Here is a 27,948-nt window from a genome sequence, read left to right as displayed (position 1 = left end):
TGTCCCCCAGCCAAGGTTCCTTGTTGGCATGACCCCAAGGTAAGGGATTTCCCCTCCTGGTTTCTTCATCTCTTCATTTGTGTGATAAGGACATTCCAGACACCACCTCCCCAGATAGTCATGGGTCTCCATTTATCCGGGTTCATGACCACTGGCAACCCCTACCCATGACCTCCAGTGTACATTATGCCTAGTACTAGGCAGTCGCTCAGTGCATGTTTGACAAGGAACCAACTGAATGAAGGAAGAAACGAATGAAAAGGCCCTTACTCTGTTCTAGGTTTGTATTATGCGGGTTCGATTTATTCCTCTGAGGCAGGGGCTTTATCCCCATTTACAGATGGGGAGACTGAGGCCCAGAGAAAAGCAAAGATTTCTTCCAGTACATATGTAGTCAGGATTTGAACCCCAAGCTCTCACACTCAGCTTAACCTAAGGTTGGGGTTTGGTGATACACTCCCACTAGGCTCTAGAAAAAGAGTTTCCAGGTGCCAGTTGGGGAAGGGGTTTAAGCCGCACAAGTTTTCCTTATGGGACCCCTCAACCTTGAAAGTGAATTTCAGTCTTTTAGGAGAGTGAGTGTCCCATAGCTCAAAGGTACTACAGCACAGCGGGGATTTGAAGGCCAAAGCCACTGCTCCCAGTTGTGTGGCTTGGGGCGAATGACAAGCAATCTCTGTGCCTCAGTTTCCCTACCGGTCAACGGGAGACATTAACAGCTGGCGGTCAGGGGGGAGTGCCATATGAAGAAAGGGGGGGTGTTTGGAAGACTCCCACACCCGAGAGCCACCCTCCTAACCCGGTTCAAGGAGGAAAGAGTGAGTCCTGCCCGCCCCCAAGTCTGAGGGCGGAGTTTCCCTGACCCCTCAGCCCAATAAATCCGCAGCCCGCGGGTGCAGGCCGCTGCTTTAAGCCCCACCAAGACCTCCAGCTGTAAGCTGAGCGCGGCTTCCAGGGAGAGAGACGGGCTGGGGGGCGGACACCCGGCTGCACCGGGCAGCTGCACCAAGAGAGACGCGAGGTGGACAGACAGGCCGACGGCGGAGGCAGCCGCGTAGACGGAGAGGAGGGACGAACAGGGCAGACGGGCACAGCGAGGGCTGCTGGGGACCGAAAGAGACAGGCGTGCGCCTCGCTGAGGAGGCCGAGCATCCTCCACCTCTGCGCAGCCCTGCCTCCTCGGCCACCGCCAGCCTTCGTTGCCAGGGAGCGCTGGGTGGCCGGGGTCGCCCTTGGCCTCTGTACCTGCTCTTCATGGCCGCCGTCGGGGCGGAGATGCGGGCCACGTTCGGAGCCTGGGACTATGCGGTTTTCGCGCTCATGCTCCTCGTGTCCACAGGCATCGGGCTGTGGGTGGGGCTGGCGCGGGGTGGGCAGCGCAGCGCGGAGGACTTCTTCACCGGGGGCCGGAGCCTGGCTGCCCTGCCGGTGGGCCTCTCGCTGGCCGCCAGTTTCATGTCTGCTGTGCAGGTGCTGGGCGTGCCCGCAGAGGCCTATCGCTACGGCCTCAAGTTCCTCTGGATGTGCCTGGGCCAGTTGCTCAACTCCCTGTTGACCGCCACCTTCTACATGCCAATATTCTACCGCCTGGGCCTCACCAGCACCTACCAGGTACCCGGCAGAGGCCGGTGGCCGAACCTGCCTGGCTGGGAACGGAGGGACGCGGTGGGGGTACCCCTGGAGCTTTGAACTGCTGTGCAGGGGGATACAGATGGGCTCCTCCCCCTCCCCCAGACAGGCAAGCGGAGAGGGTTCTAGGAAGAAGCCCCAGGCAGTGGGGCGAAGGACAGGAAGGAGGAAGAGGAGCTAGCGTCCTGGTTCTCTTGGGTGGAAGCCCGCACGGGGCGGGGCCAGACTCGGCCAGGTGTGCACTCGCGTGTGGAAAGGCACACGTCTGTGCCTCACATGCCTAGGTGTGCCGACACCCGAGTGCTCGCCAGATGGGGGCTCGGGTTTCCAAACCCGATGTCCCGGCTTCCTCATAGCTTCAGCGAAGGACGGGCCACTGCTCAGGTTTCCCAAATGTCCCACCTGGCTAATAACAGGACCTCCTTCCAGGACCTTGGGTAAAGTGATTAAAATTGTGACCCATAGACGGCTAATAACAGTTGGACACAGGCCAATCAAACAGGAATGAGGGGGGACGTGTGCAAATTTGATAGCTCAGTCCTCCTGGGCACATGCCATGGGCACAGGCACGGGGTGGCCCGTGTGCACAAGGTGTATGCAGACAGATCAGAGTGTGTGCGTTTGGCGGAGGCCTCCGCGGGAGAAAGTGCGGAGAGCGAAGTTGGCCTCCCGAGGGAGGGCAGAAGCCAAAATGGTACGTGAAAGAACCCAGAGGCCTCGAGCCCCTGGGTAGGACCTGTCCAGGTGACCACCAGCCCTCGGCTCCTCCTTGCAGTACCTGGAGCTGCGTTTCAGCCGGGCTGTGAGGCTTTGCGGGACCGTGCAGTACTTGGTGGCCACAGTGAGTGGCCTTGGCCCTGCCTTCCCCCCGCCCCGCAGGGTCCTGCCTTCATAGGCCCTGCCCACAGTCCTCCGGGATTCTTCCCGACCTTGCCCCGTGGGTCCCGCCCCCATCCTGCAGTGCATTACCCAGGCCCCGCCCACAACCCCTACGGCCCCGTCCATCTGCTCTAGTCACCTACCCCAACCACCCTCCTTCCCCCATCTCCAGATCCTCTCCTCGCCCAGACACTATCAGCACTACCCTACTTCCACCAACATCTGCCTCACCTGACCCCCTCTCCCTCCCCACTGCAGGTGCTGTACACGGGCATCGTGATCTACGCCCCTGCGCTCATCCTAAACCAAGGTTTGACTCTGGGAGATCAGGGCAGGGTGACTAGGAGGGTCAAAGGCTTACAGGCTGGAGGAGGGGGCAGGGGCGACTCCAGGAGCTACAGGGAAGGGAAGATTCCTCCAGGAGAGAGGAGGGCCAAAGACACTGGAGACCAAGTTTGCACCTCACCCTGAGCCTAATGGGGAGTCTCTTTGCACAGTGAGTGGGCTGGATATCTGGGCGTCGCTCCTATCCACTGGAGCCATCTGCACCTTTTACACCACTGTGGTGAGTGACCCCTCACCCCATGGGGGGGGGGCTCCATGCCTACTGGGTAGAGGTGGTCCTGGGCTGGCTGTCCACTCCCTACCTTCCCTTCCTCCCCAAGAAGCCCAGTCTCAACTGGGCCTGTTTCCTCATTTTTATAATGAAAGGAGATTTGAGAGGTTCGGGGATAAGCTAGCTTCAGCTCTGGCAGAATCTAGGGGCTCCAACAGTGTCCTCTGGGTCCTTTTCCTCTCTAGGGGTCCCATCAGCTCCAGGCATCCACCCCTTTGGGCAGAAAGTGAGTTCCTATTTCAGGATGGGCTGACTAAAGTCCAGGAGGGCTCTGTTTGGCTGGCTTTGGTCTTGTGTGCAGAATGAGCAGAAGTTTTGGGGGCTGGGATATTCTGACTGGCTATTCCTACAGCGGGAGCTGATTGGCCTTACCTGAACTGACTGCGGGGGAGAGGGGTGTGCTTCTCCAAAAGAAAATCTGGGCTTCCATGGGAAGGCAAAGGCTGGAAGGGTAAAAACAGCAACTAATAATAATAGTAGAAGTAATAATAATAGTAGCAGCCATCACTCACTCACTAACTGAATACTTACATGAGGTGTGCTCAAACAATACGGTGAATGTTTAAATAAAAAAATATTTATTACAGTAAAAGACACATTGCCATTAATCCCCCTCAAAATACTCCCCTTCACTTTTAACACACTTATCCCATTGTTCTTGCCACTTTCTGAAGCAGTTCTGGAAGCCCTCTTTCTTGAGTGTCTTTAGTTGCACTGTCGTGGCTGCCTTGATGTCCTGAATCATTTTGACTTTGGGGAAGAGCCAGAAGTCACAAGGTGCCAGATCTGGTGAATAAGGTGGATGAGGACACACTGTAATGTTTTAATTTCACAGACACTGCTGTACACCAGAAGCAATGTGTGACTTGGAGCGTTGCCATAATGGAGAGTGATTTACAGCACACTTTAAAACACATCTTCTCTCCACTGCAGTTCACACCCAACTGACTGCACCGAACAAGTTGAAACTTGTCACACACTGTTACTAAAGTTTGATGTGCCGCTTCCCATCTTGAAGATCCCTGCCTTTCCATCGGATGGCACTCGGCAGCAGCATTCACTGTGTTTTGATCACAACAGAAATGTTCCGTGGCACACATTGCTTCTGGTATACGGCAATTTCTGTGAAATAAAAACATTGTGGTGTGTCCTCATCCACATTATTCCCTGGATCTAGCACCGTGTGACTTCTAGCTCTTCCCCGAAGTCAAAATGACCATGAAAGATAAATGTTTTGAATTGATTCAGGACATCAAGGCAGCCACGACAGCACAACTAAAGACACTCAAGAAAGAGGACGTCCAGAACTGTTTCAGAAAGTGGCAAAAATGATGGGACGTTTGTTCGAAGTGAAGGGTAATATTTTGAGGGGGATGGCAATGTGTCTTTACTGCAACAAATTTTAAAAATTTAAATAGTCACCATATTTATTGATCACACCTTGTATATGACAGGTGCTATTCCAAATATTTTTCTCATATTAATTAATTTAATTATCACAACATCACTGTAAGGGGGGTAAGTTATTAACCCATTTTACAGATGAGGAAACAGAGGCAAAGAGGAGCACTGGTCCCAGGCATTGCTGGAGGCCAGGCCTACTTGGCCCCAGCCAGGTCCCCCATCTGACCCCTCTCCCCCCTCAGGTCCCCATCTGAACCCCCCCCCTCTGTCACATCCTGCAGGGCGGCATGAAGGCTGTGATCTGGACCGATGTGTTCCAGGTCGTGGTGATGCTGGCTGGCTTCTGGGTTGTCCTGGCCCGTGGGATCATGATTGTAGGTGGGCCCAGGCAGGTGCTCCAGCTTGCTCAGAACCACTCCCGGATCAACCTGATGGAGTGAGTGAAAATGTAGATACTGCAGATATTGCAAAATGATGGAGAAGGCATCCCTCTGCCCTTGGAGAAGCCAGCCAATGCCTCTTGATCTAGGAAGCCCTCCCGGCTCCCCTCCCCAGACTCCCCACAGACAGAACCCTGGTTCCCCCTCTCTGTATTCCCCTACCCTCCATTTTTCCATCTGGCCTAGACCTCTGCCCCATCCCACCTCCCAGCCCAGAATGGGAACTGAAGGCTCTCTGAGGTCCCAGCTGGATAAAGAAAGAATGGTTTTGGAATGCATACATGGATGACTCAGTAAATAAATAAATGAAATGTCAATCTGGCCAACTCCTACTCACACTTCAAAACCCATCCCAAATGTCCTCTAAGGCCTATAATTTCCAGAATGGCCATTTGGGGCCCTTGGGAGGGTAAAGTCATTGGTGGCATCCCCACATGGCTGACTTTCCCTGCCCTCATCCAGCTTTGATCTGGACCCACGGAGTCGTTACACATTCTGGACTTTTGTGGTGGGTGGCACGATAGTGTGGCTCTCAATGTATGGTGTGAATCAAGCCCAGGTGCAGCGTTATGTGGCCTGCCGCACGGAGAAGCAAGCCAAACTGTGAGTGTTTGGCGGGCAGGGTGGGGGCCTCTGGGATACGCTGCCCCCTCTCCCCAGCCTGAGGCTGTCCCTCCCTGCAGGGCCCTGCTCATCAACCAGCTGGGCCTCTTCCTGATTGTGTTCAGCGCTGCTGCCTGTGGTATCGTCATGTTCACACTCTATCTGGACTGCGACCCCCTCCTCAAAGGGCGTATTTCTGCCCCAGACCAGGTGAGTCTTGTCCAGGCTCCTGTGCCACCCCACCCCCACCCGCACTCCCATTCTGAACTCTCGTGTGGGTAAATCTCTGGGATGAGGGCGGAAGAGCTTTCCTAGCAGAGAGAACAGCCTGTGCAAAGGCCAAGAGGAAGAGAAGAGCTTGGATCAGAGAAGCTCTGGGAGGAGTGGGGAAGATGAGGCTGAGAGGCACTAAGGAGCCATAGGGGGCGTGAGCGGGAGAGGGGCACATTCAGATCTAGAGTCAGAGATTCCCTGAAGGGTGTCAAGGAGGAGAGAGGACCATGGTCCAGCACGATGTCATGGTGCTCGTTCGTGTTAATGACCAGCCCCCGTGTTCCAAGCGCCTATACTATGCCTCATGCTGTTTCCTTCACAAGCAATTTCCCATCAAATCCTTCAACAAGTGATGAGGCCGAGGCCGTCATGGTGCCCAACCAAGGCTGGAGGGGGCAGGAAGCATTGCCTGAGGGGTGCAGGCAAGTCAGGGGCAGCGCCAGGACCTATACCCAGGGCACATGCCGTTCAGAGTTGACAGAGGCTGCAAAGCTCTCGAATCTGCCGTCCTTCCCTGGGGTCAGATCCTGACTGCCTGACTGTGCAGCCTGGGGCGGGGCTGCATCTCCTGGCCTCAGCGTCCTGTCAGTAAAGTGGGGGTGACTCAGGATGCTGCCTCCCTGGGAACCCAGGGCTCTGTACAGGGGCATGCAGTCCCTCAACAAACACGTTACACTAAGTGCCCATTGTGAACCTGGTCTGCACTGGGTGCTGAGAATGCACAGGGCGAGGACACCCAGCAGCGCCAGCCTCAGGGTGTTGCTGTCCTGGAGGCTGACCCCTGACTCCCCCCAGTACATGCCCCTGCTCGTACTGGACATCTTCGAGGACCTGCCTGGAGTCCCTGGGCTCTTTCTGGCCTGTGCCTACAGTGGCACCCTCAGGTGAGCGCCCTGCTTGCTCTCCCAGCCTTGTCCTACCCCTCAGGGCCTCCTGTCCCGACCGCCCACCCCCTTGAGGGATAGAATGCTCTGAACATGTCCACCATTTACAGTTGCTGCTCCATCCCCACGGGGCAGTTCAGGGAGGCTCTAGCAGAGAGCACATCCTGGCCACAAAGACCCCCAACTGTGTGGAGTCTCCCCTTTTCAGCACCTGGCAGAGCCACCCCTGACTCCCATCTCTCCCTTTTTTGCCAAAGTAATGTTTATTGAGTACCTACTGTGTGGCAGGTACTGCTGTTCTAAATCCTGGGGAACAGCCATGACCAAGCAGTCCCCCACTCCTGCCCTCAGGGCCCTCACGTTCTGGTAGTTTCAAATCTTCTGTGACTTCTGGTCACAGCCCTGCTCCTGCAAGTAACCAGGGTCCAATGTGGCAATTCTCTGCACCCCATTATTGCTCTGTAATGAGACCTTGTGTCATTTGTTTCCTTGGTTGTGGTTCCCTGCTGCTGTGGGGGTATCTCAGGTCTGTGGAGTGGGGGTGAGGGGTGGACATCTCCTCCACTCTTGGGGGAGTCTATCATCCATGCCTCTGCCCTTGGGTTGGGTGGGGTCTTGGCAGGTAAGATAGTGTGGGCAGCTCAGGGCCTCCCCCAGCAGGTGGGCCCCAGCAGGGGTATGGCCAGTCTCTGGATGTGGCCTGACCATACCCCCTCCCCTTCTCATGCCCCCCAGCACTGCATCCACCAGCATCAATGCCATGGCTGCCGTAACTGTGGAGGACCTCATCAAACCACGGATGCCCAGCCTGTCCTCCCGGAGACTCATAATCATCTCCAAGGGGCTCTGTGAGTTGGGGGAGCCCTGGTGGGGGGCCAGAGTGGCCTCTCCCCGCTGACAGTGCCACCCTCATCCCTACAGCACTCATCTATGGCTCGGCCTGTCTTATCGTGGCGGCTCTGTCCTCGCTGCTGGGGGGCGGTGTCCTCCAGGTGAGCCCCCATCCGCCACCGTGCCCCGATCTTCCCAACAGGTGGAGTATCCTCCGCCTTGCACTGAAGTTAGAAAGGGTCCTACACTCGGTGGCAAAACTGGGTTCTGTTTGCCACCAGAGGCCGTAGGTTTCCTGCAGTCACGTGGGCGGAGGTGTGGGGAGGTGGGAGTCGGGAGGCGTGGCCTGGGGGCAGGAAGGCCCTCGCCCTGGTGTGGAGGTTGGATCGCATCTGTCCAGAGAGAGAGAGAGAGAGAGAGAGAGAGAGAGAGAGAGAGAGAGAGAGAGAGAGAGAGAATGGGCATCTTTGCCTCCACCCCAGGAGAGAGACAGAAACAGAGCGTCCCCACGCCTTTAGGGAAACTGAGGCACAGAGGCGTCTCAAGGCCTGCAGTGGAATTCCTCAGGTCTTGTTTTCCCAGCGGGTAAACTGAGGCCCAGAGAGGTGGAGCTGTTCTGCCCTCAGCCACACCATCATCCTCTCCCCCAGGGCTCCTTTACCGTCATGGGTGTCCTCAGCGGCCCCCTCCTCGGAGCTTTCACTCTGGGAATGCTCCTCCCTGCCTGCAACACGTGGGTAAGTGGGGGCCGGCGGGCCAAGGGGCTGGGAGGCGTGGCTGGACGCCCCAGTCCACTGACGCCTGCCCCACCCAAGGGCGTCTTCTCCGGGATAGCTGCTGGCTTGGCGCTCTCGCTGTGGGTGGCGGTGGGCTCCACTCTGTACCCGCCCAGCGCGCAGTCCATGGGGGTCCTGCCGTCCTCGGCCGCCGGCTGTGCGGAGTCCTCAGCCAACGCCTCTGGCCTCCTGGGCCCGCTCTTTGCTCCCAACGCCTCCAGCGAGGCTCCCAGGTGAGCCGGGGAGGCGTGGCCTGAGAGGGAGTAGTCAGGAAGGGCCCCTCAAACTGAATCCCGAAAGAGAAGGGGGAGCTGGGCTGGCTTGGGACGAGGTGAGGGAAAGGGATTCCCAGAGGAGGGATGGGAAAGTGCAAAGGCCTTGAGGCCTGGTTCAATTTAGTACAATTGACTATGTGAGGTCGGGGTGGATTTAATGGGAGGAGAAAGGATAGGAGATGAGGTCCAGCCAGAGAAATTTCGTCTGATTTTTTTTATTGAGATATAATTTACAGACCATACAATTAGCCATTTAAAAATGAGTTTTAGTATATTTGCAAGGTTATACAACCATCACCACTATCCAACTCAACATTTTCATCACCTCAAAAAAAAAAAAAAAAAGAAAAAGAAAAAGAAAAAAAATCCCTATACCGATTAGCAATCACTCCCACTTCTCCCCCAGCGCCTGGCAACCACTAATCCACTTTCTGTCGCTATGGATTTTCCTATTCTGGACATTTCATATAAATGGAATCATATACTATGTGACCTTGTGTGTCTGGCTTCTCTCACTCAGTATGATGTTTTCAAGGTCCATCAACATTGTAGCAGTGTCAGTGCTTCGTTCCTCTTTATGACTGAGTAATATTCCCTTGTGTGGATGGACACATTTTGTTTGTCCATTCATCAGTTGATGGACATTTGGGTTGTTTCTGCCTTTTGGTGATTGTGAATAGTGCTGCTGTGAACAAGTTTTGGTGTGGACGTATGTTTTCATTTTTCTTGGTCTATACCTAGGGGAGTAGAATTGCTGGGTGGTATGATTCTATGCTTAACTTCTTGAGGAATCACCAGACTGTTTTCCACAGCAGCTGCACCATGTTATAGTCCCGCAGGCAATGTAGGAGAGTTATCTCCACATCTGCCCCAACACTTGTCATTTTCCTTTTTTTTTTTTTTTTAATTCTAGCCATTTTAGTGGATGTGAGCTGATGTCTCATTGTGGTTTTGATTTGTGGTTTTCTAATGACTAATGATGTTGAGCACCTTTTCATGTGCTTGTTGGCCATATGTATATATTCTTTGGTGAAATATCTATTTGAATTCTTTGCCCATTTAAATACTGGGTTATTTGTCTTTTTTATTGTTGAGTTGTAATTTACATGTTCTTAATATCTTTATATATTCTGGATACTAGATTCTTATTAGATGTATGATTTGGAAATATTTTCTCCCATTCTGTGGATTGTCTTTTTATTCTCTTGATAGTGTCCTTTGATACACAAAAGTTTTTAATTTTGATGAAGTGCAACTTATCTGTTTTCTTTGGTTGCTTGTGCTTTTGGTGTCATATCCAAGAAATGATTGCCAAATCCAAGGTCATAAAGATTCACACCTATGTTTTCTTCTAGGAGTTTAATTTGGTTTGATTCTGAGGGCAGTAGGGAGCCATGGAGGGTAATAAGCAGAGGCAGGATGTGATCTGAATTACATTTAAGTAGTGCTCCCTCTGGTTGTGTGTGGAGAATGCCTGGGGGTAAAAGTGAGATAGATAGCAGGACAGGAATATTGGCTACAACACACATCTGGGTGAGTAATAAGGAAAGACTGGACTAGGCTGTGGCAGTGGAGATGGGAGGAAGTGAATGGATTAGGAGTGCTTTTTAGATTCATGTTCTCCTCTCCCACCCCCAGAATGGACCCTGGCAGACCCATCTTGGCTGACAGCTTCTACGCCATTTCCTATCTTTATTATGGTGCCCTGGGCACACTGAGCACCATTCTATGCGGAGCCCTTGTCAGCTACCTGACGGGTAAGCAGGGTCTGGAGGACACCCCCGTTGGCCAAGTGCTACTGCATGCTGGACACACCTGCACCCTTTATGCTGTGTCTCCTTCAGGACAACCGTGCACCTTGCAGGGCTTGTCCTATTTTGCAAAGGCAAAAGAAACTGAAGCACTCTCTCCCCCAAGGTTATTAAGTCCTTGCTAGAGAATGTGGGGTGGGGCCACCAGACGCTGTTCCTGGTGCTGAAATATCTTCTAATCAGGACCTTGGCCACTCCAACTCCACAGGGATTTCTGAACCCCACGAAGAAGTGGAAAGACATCAAGATAAATCAATAGTGATAACAGTACCTGTTCCTGCTTCCTGAGTCTAGATTTTACATTCGCCAGGCCTTTATTGAGTGCATCTCTGTGCCGAGCTCTTTTCTAGACTCTGGGCACATATCAATGAACAGAACTACATGCTAGACCCTGTCAGCAACCCACTGATATAGAGATAAAAAAAATCTGAAGCCCAGAGACAGGCAGAGGCTTGTCAGGATCTCACAGTGGGTCACCATCGCATCTGGTGTTGGCACCCATCAGAGCTCTCCCTTCCCCTCACAGGGCCTGGTCTCCAGTCCCGCCACCCCTCACTAAATGACCCCAACTCTCTCTGCCCCTTAGGCCCCACCAAGCGCAATGCACTGCCTCCTGGTCTGCTGTGGTGTGACCTCACACAGCAGACAGCATCGGTGACCCCCAAGGAAGTGGCCACCCTGGATGACAGCTTGGTGAAGGTCAGTCTCAGGGCTCGGCTCCCACAAGGGGAGGAGGGTGGTGAAGTCACTTGAGGTGCTCTGGGCATGGCCATAACTCAGGAGAAGAATGTGGTGAGTCACAGTCTTTCTTCTCTACTTCTCGTTACCTCCTGTGGAAGACTCATTTGGGAGCTGATGTGTCGTCAACACGTTTTATTATCCCCTTTAACAAAGACTAAGCAGAATGTCATACTTTTCATTTCTATTGCATTTGTTTTTATACTTACTTGCAATGTATGGCAGGTAAAACTGGTTTGCCTTTAAGGTATGATATAAAGTCTCCCCTGAAAATAAAGTTACTTAATTCAAAAGTGACTCAGCTTAGAGAAAATCTTAAGTAAGAAACCTGACTGGGTTGACTGACTTCAGCGAAAACCACTGGTTGCTATGTAAATGCTTTGAGTTTGGGAAACACTGTCCCTGGGGGTCTGATTCAGACCTACCCCTGCCTTGGATTCCCTGTTTTATTTCCTCATTTATTAAGCACTCGCTGTATACCCAGCCCTTCTCTGGGCTGGGGCCGAGCCCACTGTCCAGCAGAAGCAGATAAAAGCTAAACTGAGAAATGAGTAGGACGTTGGCAGGGGATAATGTTAGGAATACAATCAAATAGGATACTGTGGTGGGGTGGCCTTCTGGAAGAGGGGACATTGATAGAGCCTGGAATGAGGAAAAGGAGCCAGCCATAGGGAGATCTGGAGGAAAAGCTTTCTCAATGGAGGGTACAGCAGGTGCAAAGGACCTGAGGCTTGAAGGCAAGGGCTAGGGAGGGAAATGATTTGGCTAAAATGTTTTAAAGCTCCCTCCAGCTGCTGTGGGGAAATACTTTTTTCTTAAAGTGGAACAGTCAGAGAACCAGAGAGAGGAGGGAGGCAGGCATGCATGTGAGAATTGATGGCCTGGATTGTAGATGACATGGGCATGGTGAAGAGAAGTGGATGAAGGTTTTGGAGGCAGAGGGGACAGGACTGGCTGATGCACTGGACAAGGGATACTGTGCAACCCTGCCCAGGTTCCAGACTCCCAGGCCCTCAATTTCCCCATCTAGGAGATGAACCGAAATGGGGTCTCTGAAGAGGTCTTTCTTTTCTCCTCCTCCCAGGGGGCTGAGGAACTGTCCCTCAGAGCCAAGAGGCCTCCTGACTTCCTGCCCACCGATAATGACCATCTGCTCTTCCTGGGGCAGAAGGAGGTAAATGAAGCCAGCTCTGGCTCCTGGACCACCGGCCGTGGACATGAGGATGGTCATGATCTGCAGGAGACTGACCTCTGAGCTAGCCTGGGACTGACCACCTGGGATGGAACCTCAGGGTGGGCCAATCCCAGGCCAAGGGGCAATGGCCTTGGGCTCTGATTGGCTGGATGACATCATATGCAAATAAGCTCAGGACTACCCATCCACCCTATGAAAAGAGGCAAAGCCACACCTCCAGGAGGTCATTTTATCCAGCACCCTGCTTCCAGGAAGACCCTAGTCTTAGATACTGCACCCCTACCTGCTGCCTGCTGCCCCAAAATGAGGCCAGGTCTTTCTCTACCTACAATAGAAAGGTGTCAGAATCCTCTCTGGACAACATGGGAAACTGTCAGGTCCAACATTAGGGTCTGAGAAAGATCCCAGCTCTTTCCTGGGAGGTCTCTTGACCTTAGCAAGGATTTTGGAGGTCCACAGACCGAGCTCCCTTCACTCCATTTCACAGGTGGGGAAATAAGGCCTGGAGAGGGACAAGAACTTGGCTAAGGTCACAGAGCTAACCAAAGACGCATCAAGAGTTGGACACCAGCTCTCCCTCCTCACCTCCTACCTGTTCTCCTCCCGTTGGATGTTACATGGCCTCTGGAGGAGGAGGCAAGGAAGAAGGAGAAATAATGTTTCAGCTTTCCCCCTGTGCCTAGTCACTTTCCCCATCACATCTATTAAAGACTATGAACCCACTTTACAGAGGAAAAAACTGAGGCTCAGCAAGGTTGCCTGACGTCTCCCAGTGAGTCTGGTCGGGCAGGGACAGGCCTGGGTGCTGCATGATGCTGGGGCTCCATTGCTGACACATTACTGGTCTACAGGGTCCCATCAGCCCAGCAAATGCATGTCCCTGGAATGTTCCTGACACTTGGCTGGAGACTTTATCCACATACATCAAGTAAATGGACTCTGAGGTTTAATGTCTTGAGCTCTCTGGAAAATCATTTTTGCCTGAGATCTCAAATCTGAGTGCAAATCTCTGTCTCTTGCCTCAAGCCTGTGAGTGAATAAACCTGAGAATTTAAAGCATTAGAATGAAGTGATCACTCACCCATCAGCATGCATTGCACTGCCCTCTTGGACACGCAGCTTCTCTCCCCTCCTGACTTCCTCTTGAAACACCCCCTCCTTGCTACCCGTTTTGTCTGGACCCTGCCAGCTCCGGCAGTGTCCATGCACCAGCCCCTGGGGTCTCTGTGACCCTGAGAGCAGGTTGCACTCACCTTTGTCCATATACCTGCCATGGCTCCCATGGTCCCCTGCTCACCTGGCAGTCAGGGTCCCTGTACTGGGTTCAATAGAATCCTCCCCCAAAATTCATGTCCACCTAGAACCTCAGAATGTGAGCTCACTTGAAAATAGGGTCTTGGCGATGTACTTAGTTAAATTACAAGGTCATCCTGGGTTAGGATGGACCCTGAATCCAATGACTATGTTCTTCTTATAAGAAGAGGAGGAAGGCCAGCCTGGTGGCCCAGGTGGTTGGAGCACCATGCTCATAACGCTGAGATCACGGGTTGGAATCCCACATTGGCCAATGGGCTGCGCCCTCTACAGCTAAGATTGTGAACAACAGCTCTCCCTGGAGCTGGGCTGCGGTGAGCAGCCAGAGGTTGGCGTGGGCTGCCATGAGCAGCCCACGTGAGTGGCTGGCAGCCAGCAAGAGCGCTGTGAGCGGCCAACTGAGGACTGGTGACTGACTGCCTCAGCCAGGGGGAGCGCAAGCCTCACAATACCAGCATGGGCCAGGGAGCTGTGTCCTACACAACTAGACTGAGAAACAACGGCTTGAACTGGAGTGGGAGGGGGGAGGCGGAAGAAGGGGGAAAGAAAAACAAAAGAAAAGGAGGAGAGAACCAGAGACGTAAACACATAGGGAGAAAGCCATATGGACACGGAGGCAGAGAGTGGAGCGATGTGGCCACAAACCACGGGATGCCTGGGGCTCCCAGAAGCTGGAAGAGGCAAGGAAGGATCCTCCCCTAGAGCCTTCAGAGGGAGCATGGCACTGGTGTCAGTGTCATGAAATCAAACACCTTGATTTCGGGATTTGGGACTCTAGAACTGTAAGAGAATAAATTTTTTTTTGTTTTAAGCTATGGCAGTGACAGGAAACTAACACAATAATCTTTCCTTATCTGCAGTTTCACTTTCCAATGTTTCAGTTACACTGTGGTCTGAAAACATTCCATGGAAAATTCCAGAAATGAACAATTCATGTTTTAAATTGTGCACTGGGGTAGTTCTGGGTAATGTCATGAAATCCCTGGCCAACCAACTTGGATGCCTTTTATTTCTTTTTCATGCATAATTGCTTTGGCTGGAACTTCCAATACTACGTTGATAAAATTGAAAAAAGCAGATATCCTTGATCTTAGACCTCAACTCACTAGATGCCAGTAGCACCCCCCCCCCCACCAGTCATGACAATAAAAAATGTCTCCAGACATTTCCCAATGTCCCCTGGGCGCAAAACTGTCCCTGGGTGAGAACCACTGGCCTATGCCTATACAAGTACCACACTGTCTTGACTCCCATAGCTTTAAAGTAAGACCTCTCAGCTTTTGGGATTCTGAACTTTTGAATGGCAATGCCTGAACCTGGCCCAAGGAAATGGGTTGGTGTGTACAGGGCACACATTGGGCTTAAGAAAAGCCAAGGGCTGCAGGTTAAAAAAAAAAAAAAAAGATAATCCATGTTTCCATCTTGAAGGCCTGGAATATAGGACATGTGATTTTCAGGGGACAGAAAACCAGGCTGGAGATAAAAAGATCATGGAGGTGGGGGCTGCCCAGGACTCTAAGCAACAGGGAGAAAAAGCAGGTTGCCCAGTGATATTTATAGTCATGTCTCACTTAGATTAAAAAAAAATAAAATAAAAAGAGTTAATGTCAGTATTTCTCAGCCTTGGTATTATTGACATTTTGGGCTGAATAATCCTCTATGGTGGGGGCTGTCCTGTGGATTGCAGGGCGTTGGGCAGCATCCCTCACTTCCACCTGCTAGCGGCCAGTAGCACTCTCCCCTTCCCCACAGTTATGACAACCAAAGATGTCTCCAGTGTCAGGGATGAGAGGCAGAGTCATCCCCAGTTGAGCACCACTATTCTATGAATCAAGAGTAGATGATATATGCAGGGTTTCCATTTCCATAGTATTATTTCATTTTTAAAGTGATTCATTTTTATAATCAGAAGAGAACATTTTGAAATGGTTGACATTTATTGAGCATATACTATGTGCCAGGTGGTTTATTCATATTAGAAGTGTTAATGTTTATTGAGCAGTGACTCAGTAGCAAGCACTTTTTTTGTAATTATTTTGATTTATTTTTTAATTGATATACATTTTTAGAGCAGTTTTAGGGTTACAGAAAGATTGAGCTGAAAGTTCAGGGAGCTCCCATAGACCCCCTCTCCCCCCACCCTCTGGTTTCCCTTATCATTAATATATTTCATTAATATGATACATGTGTTACAATTGATGAGTGAATGTTGATACATTATTATTAACTAAAGTCCACAGTTTACATTAGGATTCTGTTGTACTTTCTGTGGGTTTTGACAAATGCATAATGTCATATCTCCAACAATACAGTATCATACAGAATAGTTTTACTGCACTAACAATCCCCTGGGTTCCATCTATATTGATCATACGTTCAACCTCTAAATCAGTTCTATTTGTTTTGTTTGTTTGTTTTCTATTGATTTTCTGGTCTCAATTCTGTTTCTCATTGCACTGGCCAACACTTTAATATGAAGCATTGACTATTAGCTATGACTGTGGTCATCCCTGCCCCATTCTGGAATATGTATGTTATCTCTTGTTTCACCATCCAACACAATGCTGACAGTTCCTTTCTAAACCCCAGTCTTTGATCTAATTTATTCCTATTCCCCATTTACTAAGAACTTTTTTTAAAAATCGAAAGTGGTTGCTGAATGTTATTGGATGTTTTTCCAGCATGGTGCGATGATCATTTGATATTTTTCTCCTTTTATATCTTCACTGAGGAAAGGTTTTCTGATGCTAAACTTTCCCTGCCTCCTTGGACTAAAACCCTGCATGCCCCTGGTATGGTGTCCTTTAAAACGCAGCTGAACTCAATTTGCTGATATTTTATTTAGCATTTTTGCACGCGCCCAGGCTCCTGACCCCTTCCAGGCATATCCTGACCCTGCAGCTGAGCTGATTCCCACATGGCACGGGGGAGGGTCTGCTCAGAATGTCTGCATGAGCTCAACCAGGTGACTTCAGCTCAGCAGCTCCCCCTCCCCTCTCCCAGAACTGCTCGTCCTCCAGGCGACTCTGGGGGCCTACCCTGCACCCTGGGCAGCATCCTCACCTGGTCCCACTCACCCTCTACACCCCATCCTCCAATCTTGCTGACTCAGTCTCCTACATGGGGGTGGCGGCCACACAGCTCTCCCTCAAACCTCCACCCCCCTCATCCCCCACCCTGGGCCCTCAGCTTGTCCTGTTTCTCCTGCTGATCTTGGCATCCGAAGCTGAAATCAAGACAGAGGCCACAAATTCTCGTTTATTCTGATACTGCTGAAGAGTTGTCAAGGAGCCAGACTGAGCAGAAGACAGGATCTGGCAGGAAGCAGGTAAGTTTCCATTGGAACCGCCCCACCTGCCTCCTCCTCAGCTTCACAGCTTGGGTCAGCTTCAGGCTCAGCTGGCTCTAGGCGCACCTGGGGGCACAGCAGTGCAAGGATGAAGGATCCACCTTACATCTGTCCTCCTTACGGCCAGGTCTCAGACCGGGTCTGGGATCCCCTGTGGGGACAGAGCCCCAGAAACCAGTTTCCAGGCTCTCGGCCTCACATAGAAAGATGCTGGCTCAGGTAGTAAATGGCCTGTGATTAGATGGACATCAGCTGTGGCTAGTTGGCCGTCAGCTGTAACCAGTGAGCCATTGGCCACTAATATAACTGCTGTGGCTACGCTAGCAAAAAATGGGGGCTAGCAAGAAGATGGTGGCTGAGCTAACAAGAGTGGATTGCAGAGAGGTGGATGCCGCCAGCGAGAACACAGTGGTATGACTCCCCTACCTATGGCTCCGTGGGTGTTCCTTTTTGGCCTCACCATATCCTGCGTTCTTATGTGGGGAGTGGGAGCAGAGACCCCGCAGGCCTTCCTGCATGACAAATGGCGCAGCGAGCAGGGTCCCCCGCATGACATCCCCCTAAACCAGTAGCTTCTCAGGAGGCAGCTCACCTCACACCACCCCATCCACCAGTATAGAATCCTGCTGAAAAGCTGTGCAACCTGCAGCCAGTCACTGCCCTTCTCTGTCTGCATCACCCACATCGCTTTCTCCAATCCTGACCTAGCAATGTCATGCAAAGAGTAGGCCAAACCCATGCTTGCCCCAGCAATGCAGAGCCCCAACATGAAAAAAGAAAAAAGATCTAGAGAGGGAAAGATTTTTTCTTGTTTAAAAAATGATTATTTACATTGCTCTGAAATTTAATTTTTTCCTTCAAGAGTAAATCATAGAAATGTTTCCTGGGCAGTAATTATAAATCTTATTCATCTATATCTATATCTATATCTATCTATATCTATATCTATATCTATATCTATATCTATATCTATATCTATATCTATATATCTTTTTAATTTGGCTTTTCTTGTTACCTTTTTATCACAAAAATCTTAAGATAAAGAACTAGATTGTTCTGGAAGTCTTGTTATGAAAATCTGCAGCCCCCCACAGCTCCCATGTATGATGAAATCAAGAAAACAACACAATCGTGAGAATGCCATAAACGGTGTTGGGGGGGTGTGGATTCAAAGGTGCTAGGGAATGGGGAGGTTTGAATGGAGCCAGATACCAGGACATCCTCCTTCTTGTCCACGCCCAGCACCCATTGGTCCCTAGATCCCGTTCCTTCATACTGAATCAGCCCCTCCATCTCCCCTCCCAGCGCTCTGGCCTCTCCCCTGCCCCCACACTCCCTAGGGATCCAATACCCAGCCTCCCTCCGCTGCTCACACGCCCTCCACAGCTCCCTGCTGCCCTCAGAAAATCCACCTGGTAACATGAAGCCACCTCTGCTACCCTGCTCCTCCTCCCTTCTCCCCTCTTCTTCCCTATACCCAGTGAGATAGTGAGGATTCTGGACTTAGAGCCAAGCAAAACAGAGTTCAAATTGTGACCTTGCTGTTCACCAGCTAAACCTGGGCAGCTCAACTTGAGCTTCAGTTTCCTTGTCCATGAAAATGGGTGTGTGTTCAAGGAAGTGCATGGTTCTGGGTGTTGTAAAGCACTGCCCTTGATAGGAGGCATTACCAGGGCAACCACGGCCTCTGAGGGACCCCAACCTGAGGTTACTGGGGGAGGCCCATGTTTGATGTGGGGAAAGAGGCACCAGACTGGCTGTTAATGGGCAAAGTGAAAACACACCCAAGGGGTGCAAGTGCTGCAGGGAGCCCACAGATTGCATCTATTGGAGAGAAGGGTAAACCCCAGAAAGCAAACAGCAGCTTTGTGTCCCTGAGGGGCCAGTCACACATTGTCTGGTCGCCACCCCAGCCCACCTGGCCACCGCCATCTGCATGAACGCATAGGGTGTTTGCTGAATTCAGTCCTTGCTCAAACATTTGTTTTCAAGACAAGCCGTCTGCAGAGGCCCCATGCCCTTTAATCAGGGTCAGAGCCCACAGCTGGGGCCGAGGAGGAGAGGCACACGTCGAGCTGCACGCAGCTGGACCTGAGGGCTTGTCTCCAAGCCTGAGACTCGGGGTCAGGAGGCCTGTGGTGAGAGAACATGCACTGCTCAGAGTGTGGGCCGTGGGCTCAGCTTCTCCAGCCTTCGCAATAGAAAACATCGAAGGACTGACGTGCTTCATCATGGATGAACCTTGAAAACATCCTGCTCAGTGAAAGAAGCCAGAGACAAAAATGTGATTCCATTTATATGAAATGTCCAGAATGGGCAAATCCAGAGACAGAAAGTGGATTATTGATTGTCAGGGGCTGGGGGACGGGGAACGGGAAGTGACGGCTAATGGGTATAGGGTCTCTTTTTGGGGTGATGAAAATGTTCTGGAACTAGATAGATGTGATGGTTTTGCACAACATTGTAAACGTATTAAATGACTGAATTGTACACTTTTTTTTTTCTCTCCCCTTTCTTCCACCTCCCCCCCACGCTGGTTCAAGCCGTTGTTTCTCAGTCTAGTTGTGTAGGACACAGCTCCCTGGCCCATGCTCGTATTGTGAGCCTTGTGCTCCTCCCAGCTGAGACAGTTGGTCAGCCGCTCACAGCAGCTCACGGCAGCTCTCGCTGGCCAAGCAAGCTGCTCCTGGCTGCACATGGTAGCCATGACAGCACACAGCAGACCATGGCCATGGCAGCCGAGCTCCAGGGAAAGCTGTTGTTCACAGTCTTAGCTGTAAAGGGCGCAGCTCACTGGCCCATGTGGGAATTGAACCGGTATTAGGAGGAGCATGGCTCTCCAACCACCTGAGCAACCGACCCAGCACTGAATTGTACACTTTAATTGGTTAACTTAATGTCATGTGAATTTCACCTCAAACAATAAATAAACAAACAAATAAATAAAATAATTTAATAAAAAAAGAATCCCAGCCACTATGGAAAACGGTATGGGAATTCTTCATAAAATTAAACACAGAATTACCATATGCTCCAACAATGTATTTCTGGGTTTATACCCAAAAGAAGTGAAAAAATTTTTGCACACTCATGTTCATAGTAGCATTATTCAGAATAGCCAAAAGGTGGAAGCAACCCAGGTATCCAGACAGATGAATGAAGAAATAATATAAAAGATCTGACAATTAAGCTCAAAAATTTAAGCAATGATATTGCTAACCTTTTTTAATATCAGAGGGATTATTCATTATGAATTTGTACCAACTGGACAAACAGCTAGCCAAGTTTACCATCTGGAAGTGCTAAAAAGGCTGTGTGAAAAAGTTAGACGACTTGAACTTTTCACCAACAATTCATGGTTTTTGCATCACGACAATGCACCAGCTCACACGGCACTGTCTGTGAGGGAATTTTTAGCCAGTAAACAAATACTGTATTGGAACTCCTTTCCTACTCACCTGATCTGGCCCCCAATGACTTCTTTCTTTACCCGAAGATAAAAGAAATATATTTTTTGGAGGGAACAGGATTTCACTGGGGAACAGTGTGTACTTCCAGGACTTTTTTCCAAGTCAAGTTGTTGTCCTTTCAATCTTAGTTGTGGAGGGTGCCGTTCAGCTTCAAGTTGTTGTCCTTTCCGTCTTAGTTGTGGAGGGCGCAGCTCAGCTCCAGGTCCAGTTGCTGTTGCTAGTTGCAGGGGGCGGAGCCCACCATCCTGTGGGCCTCCAGGAATTCAACTGACAACCTTGTGGTTGAGAGCCCACTGGCCCATGTGGGAATCGAACTGGCAGCCTTCGGAGTTAGAAGCATGGAGCTCTAACTGCCTGAGCCACCGCGCCGCCCCGGAAGATAAAGGAAATATCGAAAGGAAGACATTTTTTTTTTGGGGGGGGGATATGTATTTTTTAAATTTTATTTTATTAAATTTATTGGGGTGACAATTGTTAGTAAAATTACATAGATTTCATGTGTACAATTCTGTATTACATCATCTATAAATCCCATTGTGTGTTCATCACCCAGAGTCAGTTCTCCTTCCATCACCATATATTCGATCCCCCTTACCCTCATCTCCCACCCCCCACCCCCCACCCCCCTTACCCTCTGGCAACCACCAAACCATTGTCTGTGTCTATGAGTTTCTGTTTCTCATTTGTTTGTCTTGTTCTTTTGTTGCTTTTGGTTTATATACCACATATCAGTGAAATCACATGGTTCTCTGCTTTTTCTGTCTGACTTATTTCGCTCAGCATTACACTCTCAAGATCCATCCATGTTGTCACATATCATCTTTTCTTACCGCCGAATAGTATTGAAAGGAAGACATTTTGATGACATTCAGGACATCAAGGGTAATACGATAACAGCTCTGATGGCCATTCCAGAAAAAGAGTTCCAAAATTGCTTTGAAGGGTGGACTAGCCACTGGCGTCGGTGCATAGCTTCCCAAGGGGAGTACTTCGAGGGTAACCATAGTGATATTTCGCAATGAGGTATGTAGTACTTTTTCTAGGATGAGTTCGCGAACTTAATTGTCAGGTCTCATTTCCACACAGTGGAATATTATTCAGCCTTAAAATGTAAGTTAATCCTGACACATGCTACAACATGGATGAAGCTTGAGGACATTATGCTGAATATAATAAGCCAGTCACAAAAGCGCAAACCCTGTATAACTCCACTTACACGAGGTCCCTAGAGGAGTCAGATGCATCAAGACAGAAAGTAGAACGGTGGGTAACAGGGGCTGGGAAGGGGGGATGGGAGTTAGTGTTTAATAGGAACAGAGTTTCAGTTTAGAAAGATGAAAAGTTCTGTGGATACATAGTGGGGATGGTTTGTACAACAATGTGAATATACTTAATGCCACTGAACTGTGCACTTCATATGCTTAAAATGTGTGAAAATTAATAAAATGAAATCTCATATGAAAATGGAGTTGGGAGACCAGAAGCGGGAGCCCTCATGCACTATCACTGATGTCAATTACAGACCCCAACAGGAAGAATTGTCAATTAGGGACCTCAACAGAAGAAGATGCACCTTGCAAGTCGATACTTTACCACTCTAAAGGAGGAACGATTTCCTTACTTGCCCAGCAACTTAGCCAATGAGAAACCATCGTCTCTCTGAACTTTCACATACCTCCAATGGACTTTTGTCAAAATAACCCAACTTCCTTCTTTTAATCTACAAAGTAACATTCCTCTCCTTCGCTTGTGGGACTTGCCTATAGTTTTGCTATAGCTTGCTTGTCCCAAATTGCAATTCACTGGTATTCCCAAATAAACCCATTTTGCTGGTAAAACAACTGGCTATTTTATTTTTTATGACATTACTTGGTGTCATGAGTGGGATCCAGAAAAGACCCCTGACAACTTCAAGGCTGATGAGCAAACAGGTGCTGGTACCCACTGAATCCATTGAACTCACTGCTTTCTCACTGATCTTGGAGGTTGAGGGTAAGTTATCTCCTGGATCAAAACTCCACTCTCTTTGTGTTTTGAGCTCTCCAACTTTATTTGGAATCTGTTCTTGTTTTTATAAAGGCTTTGTCCTTTTGGGGAGTACTCTTTTAGCCTTTGGTCAGACTCCTTTGGACTCAGGCTGTTCCTACCGGAAGTGTGCAGAATTTTTCTTCTGCTCTTGAGAAAAAAATCTCTGAGAAAAGGGATCCCCGTCATCTAAATGTTTTAAGGGTAATCTCCCCACCCCCCTTTCAGGGATCCTGACTGGTTTTATGATTAAAAATGGCAGTATATCTCCATGCACATTTTCCACTACACAGACCAACTTAATAAAAAATAATTTAGAAGACCAATGACCATGATGGGAAATTTTCAATTTCCCTAAACTTACTTTTCTCAAAACTGAATTGGCCATGGCTCTAAAATTAGCAAAACTATTAATAAATAGGACATCTATTTTGATTGTTATCTTGAAGCTGCCAACTGTTTTCAATACTGCTGAACAAGCAGTTGTCCAGAAAGCATTGTCATAGTTCCATAGTTCCTCCTGCTCTTTTGGTTGCAGGTGCTGGATACCAGATCAAATTAGCTTTGCAGTAGAATTTAAGGCTTTGGACAGAGTACATTGGCCAAGTAGACCATAGCACCTCCCAAAAATAAACTCTTTACTAGTCCTTATAATAGGCCCTATATTAGCTATATACTGCTGCATAAGAAATGACCCCAAAACTTAGCAGCTGAAAACAACACACATTTATTTCATGGTTTCTGTGGGTCAACAATCTGGGAGTTGGCTCAGCTGGGTAAGTGTAGCTTAAGTTCTCTTATGAGGCCAGGTAGTTTAAGTTGTCTTCTGAGGGCCACAGTTGAGGTTTTGGCTGGGGCTGTGGTCAGCTCAAGGCTCGACTAGCGTTGAAAGATCAAATTCTATGTTCACTCACTCCGCAGGGTTGCCTCATGACATGCCAGCTGGCTTCCACCAGCACAAATAATCCAAAAGAGAACACCCAGAACAGTAGCCACAGTTTTTTGTTTTTTTAAGCTTAAACATGTGGATGTATTTTTCTTACATCGCAAGAAGTCCAGAATTAGGCAGCTACTGGTATCTCTTCACCTGCTCCATGATGCCACAGACTTTTTCTTTTTGGCTCCACCATCTTTAGTGTGTTTTCATCCCCAGGCTGTTGCCTTCTGATTGCAAAATGGCTGCTGTACCTCCACGCGTCACATCCACACTGAAGGCAAACAGAAGGAGAAGCCAGCTGCATCTCCCTTTATCAAGATGGGAAAAGCTTTCCTGGAAATCCCCACAGCATACTTGAAAACATGGCCACCCCTACCTGTAAAGGAAACTAGGAAGTTGGGGTAGGAAACCATATCTTTTAAACCTAATGTAAGCGTCATCTCATTGCTTCTGTTGTGTGGTATTAAAAATCAGTAAATCCAGCCCAAGTTCAACGGAGGGGATTACACAAAGGTGTGAATACTGGGAAGTGGGGGATAACTGGGGACCATCTTCAAGGCTTCCCCTCACAGGTCCAAAAGCCAGGAGTCTAGATAACTAAATCCAGGCAAAGAAAATATGCCCCAAATCCAGCTGGTGGTGTATTCTGGAGATCCAGGTGGCTTTTTCCTTTTCTTCTGGTCACAGACTCTTCTACTTGACCTGCAGTATTCTATAGTGTATCAGGAAGTGTTTCTCATACTAGGCTCCCCCGTATCTGGCTACTAGGAAACCAACATTGGCAAATTAATTTAGATGGGTCTGTGGGACTTCGAGAGCTGAACCTGTGTCTTCTTAAGTAGAAACATAGAAAGGCACAGACTTGAATGGGAACACAAGCATTGTTTACTGCAGTGGGAGTGAACCAAACACTGGTCCCTTAAGGGGAGAGATTTTTTTTTTTTTAAAGATTTTATTGGGGAAGGGGAACAGGACTTTATTGGGGAACAGTGTGTACTTCCAGGCCTTTTTTTCCAAGTCAAGTTGTTGTCCTTTCAATCTCAGTTGTGGAGGGTGCTGTTCAGCTTCAAGTTGTTGTTCTTTCAGTCTTAGTTGTGGAGGGCACAGCTCAGCTCCAGGTCCAGTTGCCGTTGCTAGTTGCAGGGGGCACAGCCCACCATCCCTTGCGGGAGTCGAACCGGCAACCTTGTGGTTGAGAGGATGCGCTCCAACCAACTGAGCCATCTGGGAGCTCAGTGGCAGCTCAGCTCAAGGTGCCATGTTCAATTTTAGTTGCAGGGGGCGCTGCCCACCATCCCTTGTGGGAGTCGAGGAATTGAACTGGCAACCTTGTGGTTGAGAGCCCGCGCTCCAACCAACTGAGCCATCCGGGAGGCAGCTCAGCTCAAGGTGCCGTGTTCAACCTTAGTTGCAGGGGGCAGAGCCTACCATCCCTTGCGGGACTCGAGGAGTTGAACTGGCAACCTTGTGGTTGAGAGCCCACTGGCCCATGTGGGAATCGAACCGGCAGCCTTCGGAGTTAGGAGCATGGAGCTCTAACCACCTGAGCCACCGGGCCAGCTGAGATTTTCTGAATGGAGTTAAACAGTTCTGATTGGAGTTGAACAAGCAGCAGTGTCTCTAAGGGGAACATGTTGGTTATTATGGCAAGGAGACCCCCAATATTTGTTTCCACTCTTGATGGGCTGGGCTGATACGGTTGTAATGACCTCAGAAGAAGGTCATTTTGTTGACCTGAAATCAAGATCCAGTTTTTGGGTGTTTTTTTTTTAAGCACACAAAGTTTTCTTTAAATATTTCTTTGGGGGAGGGGACACCACACTTCAACTCAATTAAGATAAATATTTTTAACAGTAGAGAGATCTTTTATTTTTTTACACTTATCATACCATGAATTCATAGGGAATGGGTTTCCAGCAGCTCAGGCTCCTTTCCATTGGTTCTCAGAAAATGTGCTTCTCTGGGTGGAGCAGGCTGACCCTTCAGTTGAACCCAAGCACCTTTCTCTTTGGCTTCCTTCTTTCTTTGATAATTTTCCTTCATGTTTCAGGAAGTTATCTCGGCTCTTAGAGTGCTTGATATGCTCAATACATACATTAATTCTCTTGGCAAGAATCTTGCCCTTGTTTGATCAAGATCCAGTTTTTACAAGATGAAGCAGGTAAATGTATCTAGTTAGGAGGGGCTTATAGGAGGAAATCTACTGTATTAGTTTCTACTGTATTATGCAGTACCATAGTTTCACCAACTGAGTGGCTTAAAACAACACAGACTTATTTTGATTTGCCTCTGTACAAAATTAAGGTGTTGGCAGGTTGGTTCATTCTGGTTGCTAGAAGACTCCAGCTGTAGAGTGGGAGCAAGGTCTCTGGCTCCCTCTGTTACAGCCAGCAATGGTGGGCTTCTCACTTTTTTTATGTCTTCTACCTGAAGCTGGAGAAAGTTCTCTGCTTTTCAGAGATGTGTGATTAGACTGGCCCCACCAGGAAAATCCAGGATAATCTATTTTAAAGTCCATAACCTGAATTATATCTGCACAATCCCTTTTTCCATATGTGACATAAGCTATTAGGATCCAAGGTCCAGGATGTGGACATCTTTGGGGGCTTAGATAGTACTACTGGTTTTTTCTGGTCAGACATGATTATGGAGGGGTCTTGTTTTTGTCTCACTCCATCCTGGCCAGAGTGCTCTTGTCTGATGTTGATGCTCTATGAAATTATGTTCAAAAGGACACTACAGCTCAGCTGTGGACACGAGGCCAATTCTCAGCTGACTGTGGTCAGGGCCTGCTTTTTCCTTTCTTACTGTACACTCACCACCAAGCTTTTGCACATGCTGTTCCCTCTGCCAGGAACACCCTTCCTTCCTTTCTTCACCCAATTCTGAGAAGACCTCTGAATTATCCAACCTGCCGGCTTCCTTAACCCACGTTCAACCCAGGGCATATCTTCTGGCCACAGTTAGGATCATAATTTTTTATTCGACTTTCTGAATGTGAGCCCCAGGAGACCATGGACCATATCTGTCTCATTTGTCTCCATGTTTCCAGCATAGGCGCATAGCAGATCGTTGATACTTCCTTGAGAATGTGAGTGACTAAGAGCTATATAGAATGTCAGAACTATAGAAACCAAGTCCTTAGGACTAGGTGCTGTGCCCACAGCTGGGGGTGTCTGGGAGGCATTAAAAATCATCTTGCAGGAGAGTTAGCTTGTTCCGGATTGATTCACTTGACCTGAACCCCTCAGTTATGTCAATATGAGGTAACAGGTTCCCTACTCCCAGGAATGCATGACAAGCCTATTTTTCAATTTTTCATTTTATTTATTTTTAAATCTGGCGCTTGTCCAATTGAAGGTTAACTAGGTATTACCTTTGGCATTTCCACACTTCCCCACCCCAATAATAAACAACAATAAACGTTTATGCTAAGCCCCTTCTTCTTGGTGACAACCACTAATCCAGGTGCACAGGCTCCATCCTCCAGATATCACAGCCAGGGAGAGACAGAAAACAAACATCATTAAATGGATAAAGTGAGTTGATGCTATGACAGAAATCAAAAAGAGGGCTGGGGATGGAGCACCAACTTGGGAGGTGAGGGAGGTCTTTCTCAGGAAGGCATAATTGAGCCAAGACCTGAAGGAAGTAACGAACTGGCCAGGGGAAATGCTGGGTGGGGGCAGAGGGAACAGCACAAGTGAACTCCCTGAGGCAGGATGGTGCCTGGCAATTGGAGAAGGGAGGCTGGTGTGGCTGGAGCTGAGGGAGAATGGGGAAGAGGAGGAAGAAGTGGGGAGGGGGAAGGAGCAGCGCAGTGGGGACCCACGGAGAAGAACAGGGGCGATCCACGGTCTGACCCCAACAGTGTTACTGGGTTGCCTTTCAGAGAATGGAATCTGTGGTCAAGTCGTCTTGCCTGAACTGTCCCCCACCCCAATTCACACCCTGCTTCTCCCCACAGCCAGGCCCAGTGTAACCATCCTATAATAAAGTAAATAATATTGCAAGGGGGTTGGAGAGGACAGCAATCCAGGAGGAGGGGCCGGAGGAATCTGGGCCGCTCGCGGTTACATTTTGGCCAAATTCAATTCCTGGTCTCTCTGAGACTCAGTTTTTCCACCTTGACAGCGCAGAGTGCGTTAATTTTTCTGCCCCTTCCCTCCCCTCTGCTGGAGGCAGAGAATATGGGCTAGAAGAGCGCAGCAAAATGCAGTGATAACGAAGGGCTGAAGAGGATTCCTCCTGATGTAGGGGGGGTCCACTTACCTCGCGTGGACCGCAGGCTCTGGCGCGCCCTGGCGGCGGGGAAACTCCAGGCGGAGGCCGCCGGACCAGGTGTGAAGTCGGGGCCGCCATCTTTTCTCCGGCCAGCGACCATCATGGTAAAGGCAATGTCTAGATTGCTGTTCCTGCCAGCCCCTCCTGCCTCGCCAATATCTGAAATGAGCGCCTGCGATGAGGTTTTATAAAATATACACTCCTGAAGAGGAAAA

At 49.4% G+C, this 27,948-nt stretch overlaps 1 protein-coding gene and 1 long non-coding RNA gene across 6 annotated transcripts; one reads left to right on the top strand and one right to left on the bottom strand.

Annotated features, from left to right (window-relative positions):
* Window positions 1-6: 6 nt before the first annotated feature.
* On the top strand, window positions 7-13,031 carry SLC5A5 (solute carrier family 5 member 5). Of its 5 annotated transcripts, XM_019736726.3 has the most exons (16): window positions 14-1,611; window positions 2,405-2,470; window positions 2,767-2,818; window positions 3,006-3,073; window positions 4,810-4,964; window positions 5,431-5,571; window positions 5,652-5,781; window positions 6,640-6,728; window positions 7,464-7,576; window positions 7,650-7,720; window positions 8,210-8,296; window positions 8,375-8,568; window positions 10,249-10,367; window positions 11,008-11,120; window positions 12,244-12,333; window positions 12,842-13,031. In XM_019736726.3, exons 1-16 carry the CDS (start codon window positions 1,255-1,257, stop codon window positions 12,851-12,853), a joined length of 1,857 nt encoding a protein of 618 aa, XP_019592285.2. In that variant the 5' UTR covers window positions 14-1,254; the 3' UTR covers window positions 12,854-13,031. The 5 variants fall into 5 exon arrangements, with proteins under 5 accessions (XP_074194001.1, XP_088648513.1, XP_019592285.2 ...); XM_074337900.2 differs by having other exon boundaries at window positions 7-1,611; window positions 5,697-5,781; window positions 12,244-13,031; XM_088792387.1 differs by having other exon boundaries at window positions 10-1,611; window positions 4,849-4,964; window positions 12,244-13,031.
* Window positions 13,032-23,220: 10,189 nt separating this feature from the next.
* Window positions 23,221-27,822, bottom strand: LOC141572692 (uncharacterized). Its single transcript, XR_012498059.2, has 2 exons — window positions 27,722-27,822; window positions 23,221-27,334 (listed from the first exon to the last, which is right to left on the bottom strand). It is a non-coding gene; the product is annotated as an uncharacterized LOC141572692 (long non-coding RNA).
* Between the last annotated feature and the right edge of the window lie 126 nt (window positions 27,823-27,948).

This window comes from Rhinolophus sinicus, chromosome 15, assembly GCF_057876585.1.
Source record: "Rhinolophus sinicus isolate RSI-liver-muscle chromosome 15, RSI-T2T, whole genome shotgun sequence".
Taxonomy (NCBI): Eukaryota; Metazoa; Chordata; class Mammalia; order Chiroptera; family Rhinolophidae; genus Rhinolophus; species Rhinolophus sinicus.
This window is presented reverse-complemented; position numbering and strand designations above follow the sequence as displayed.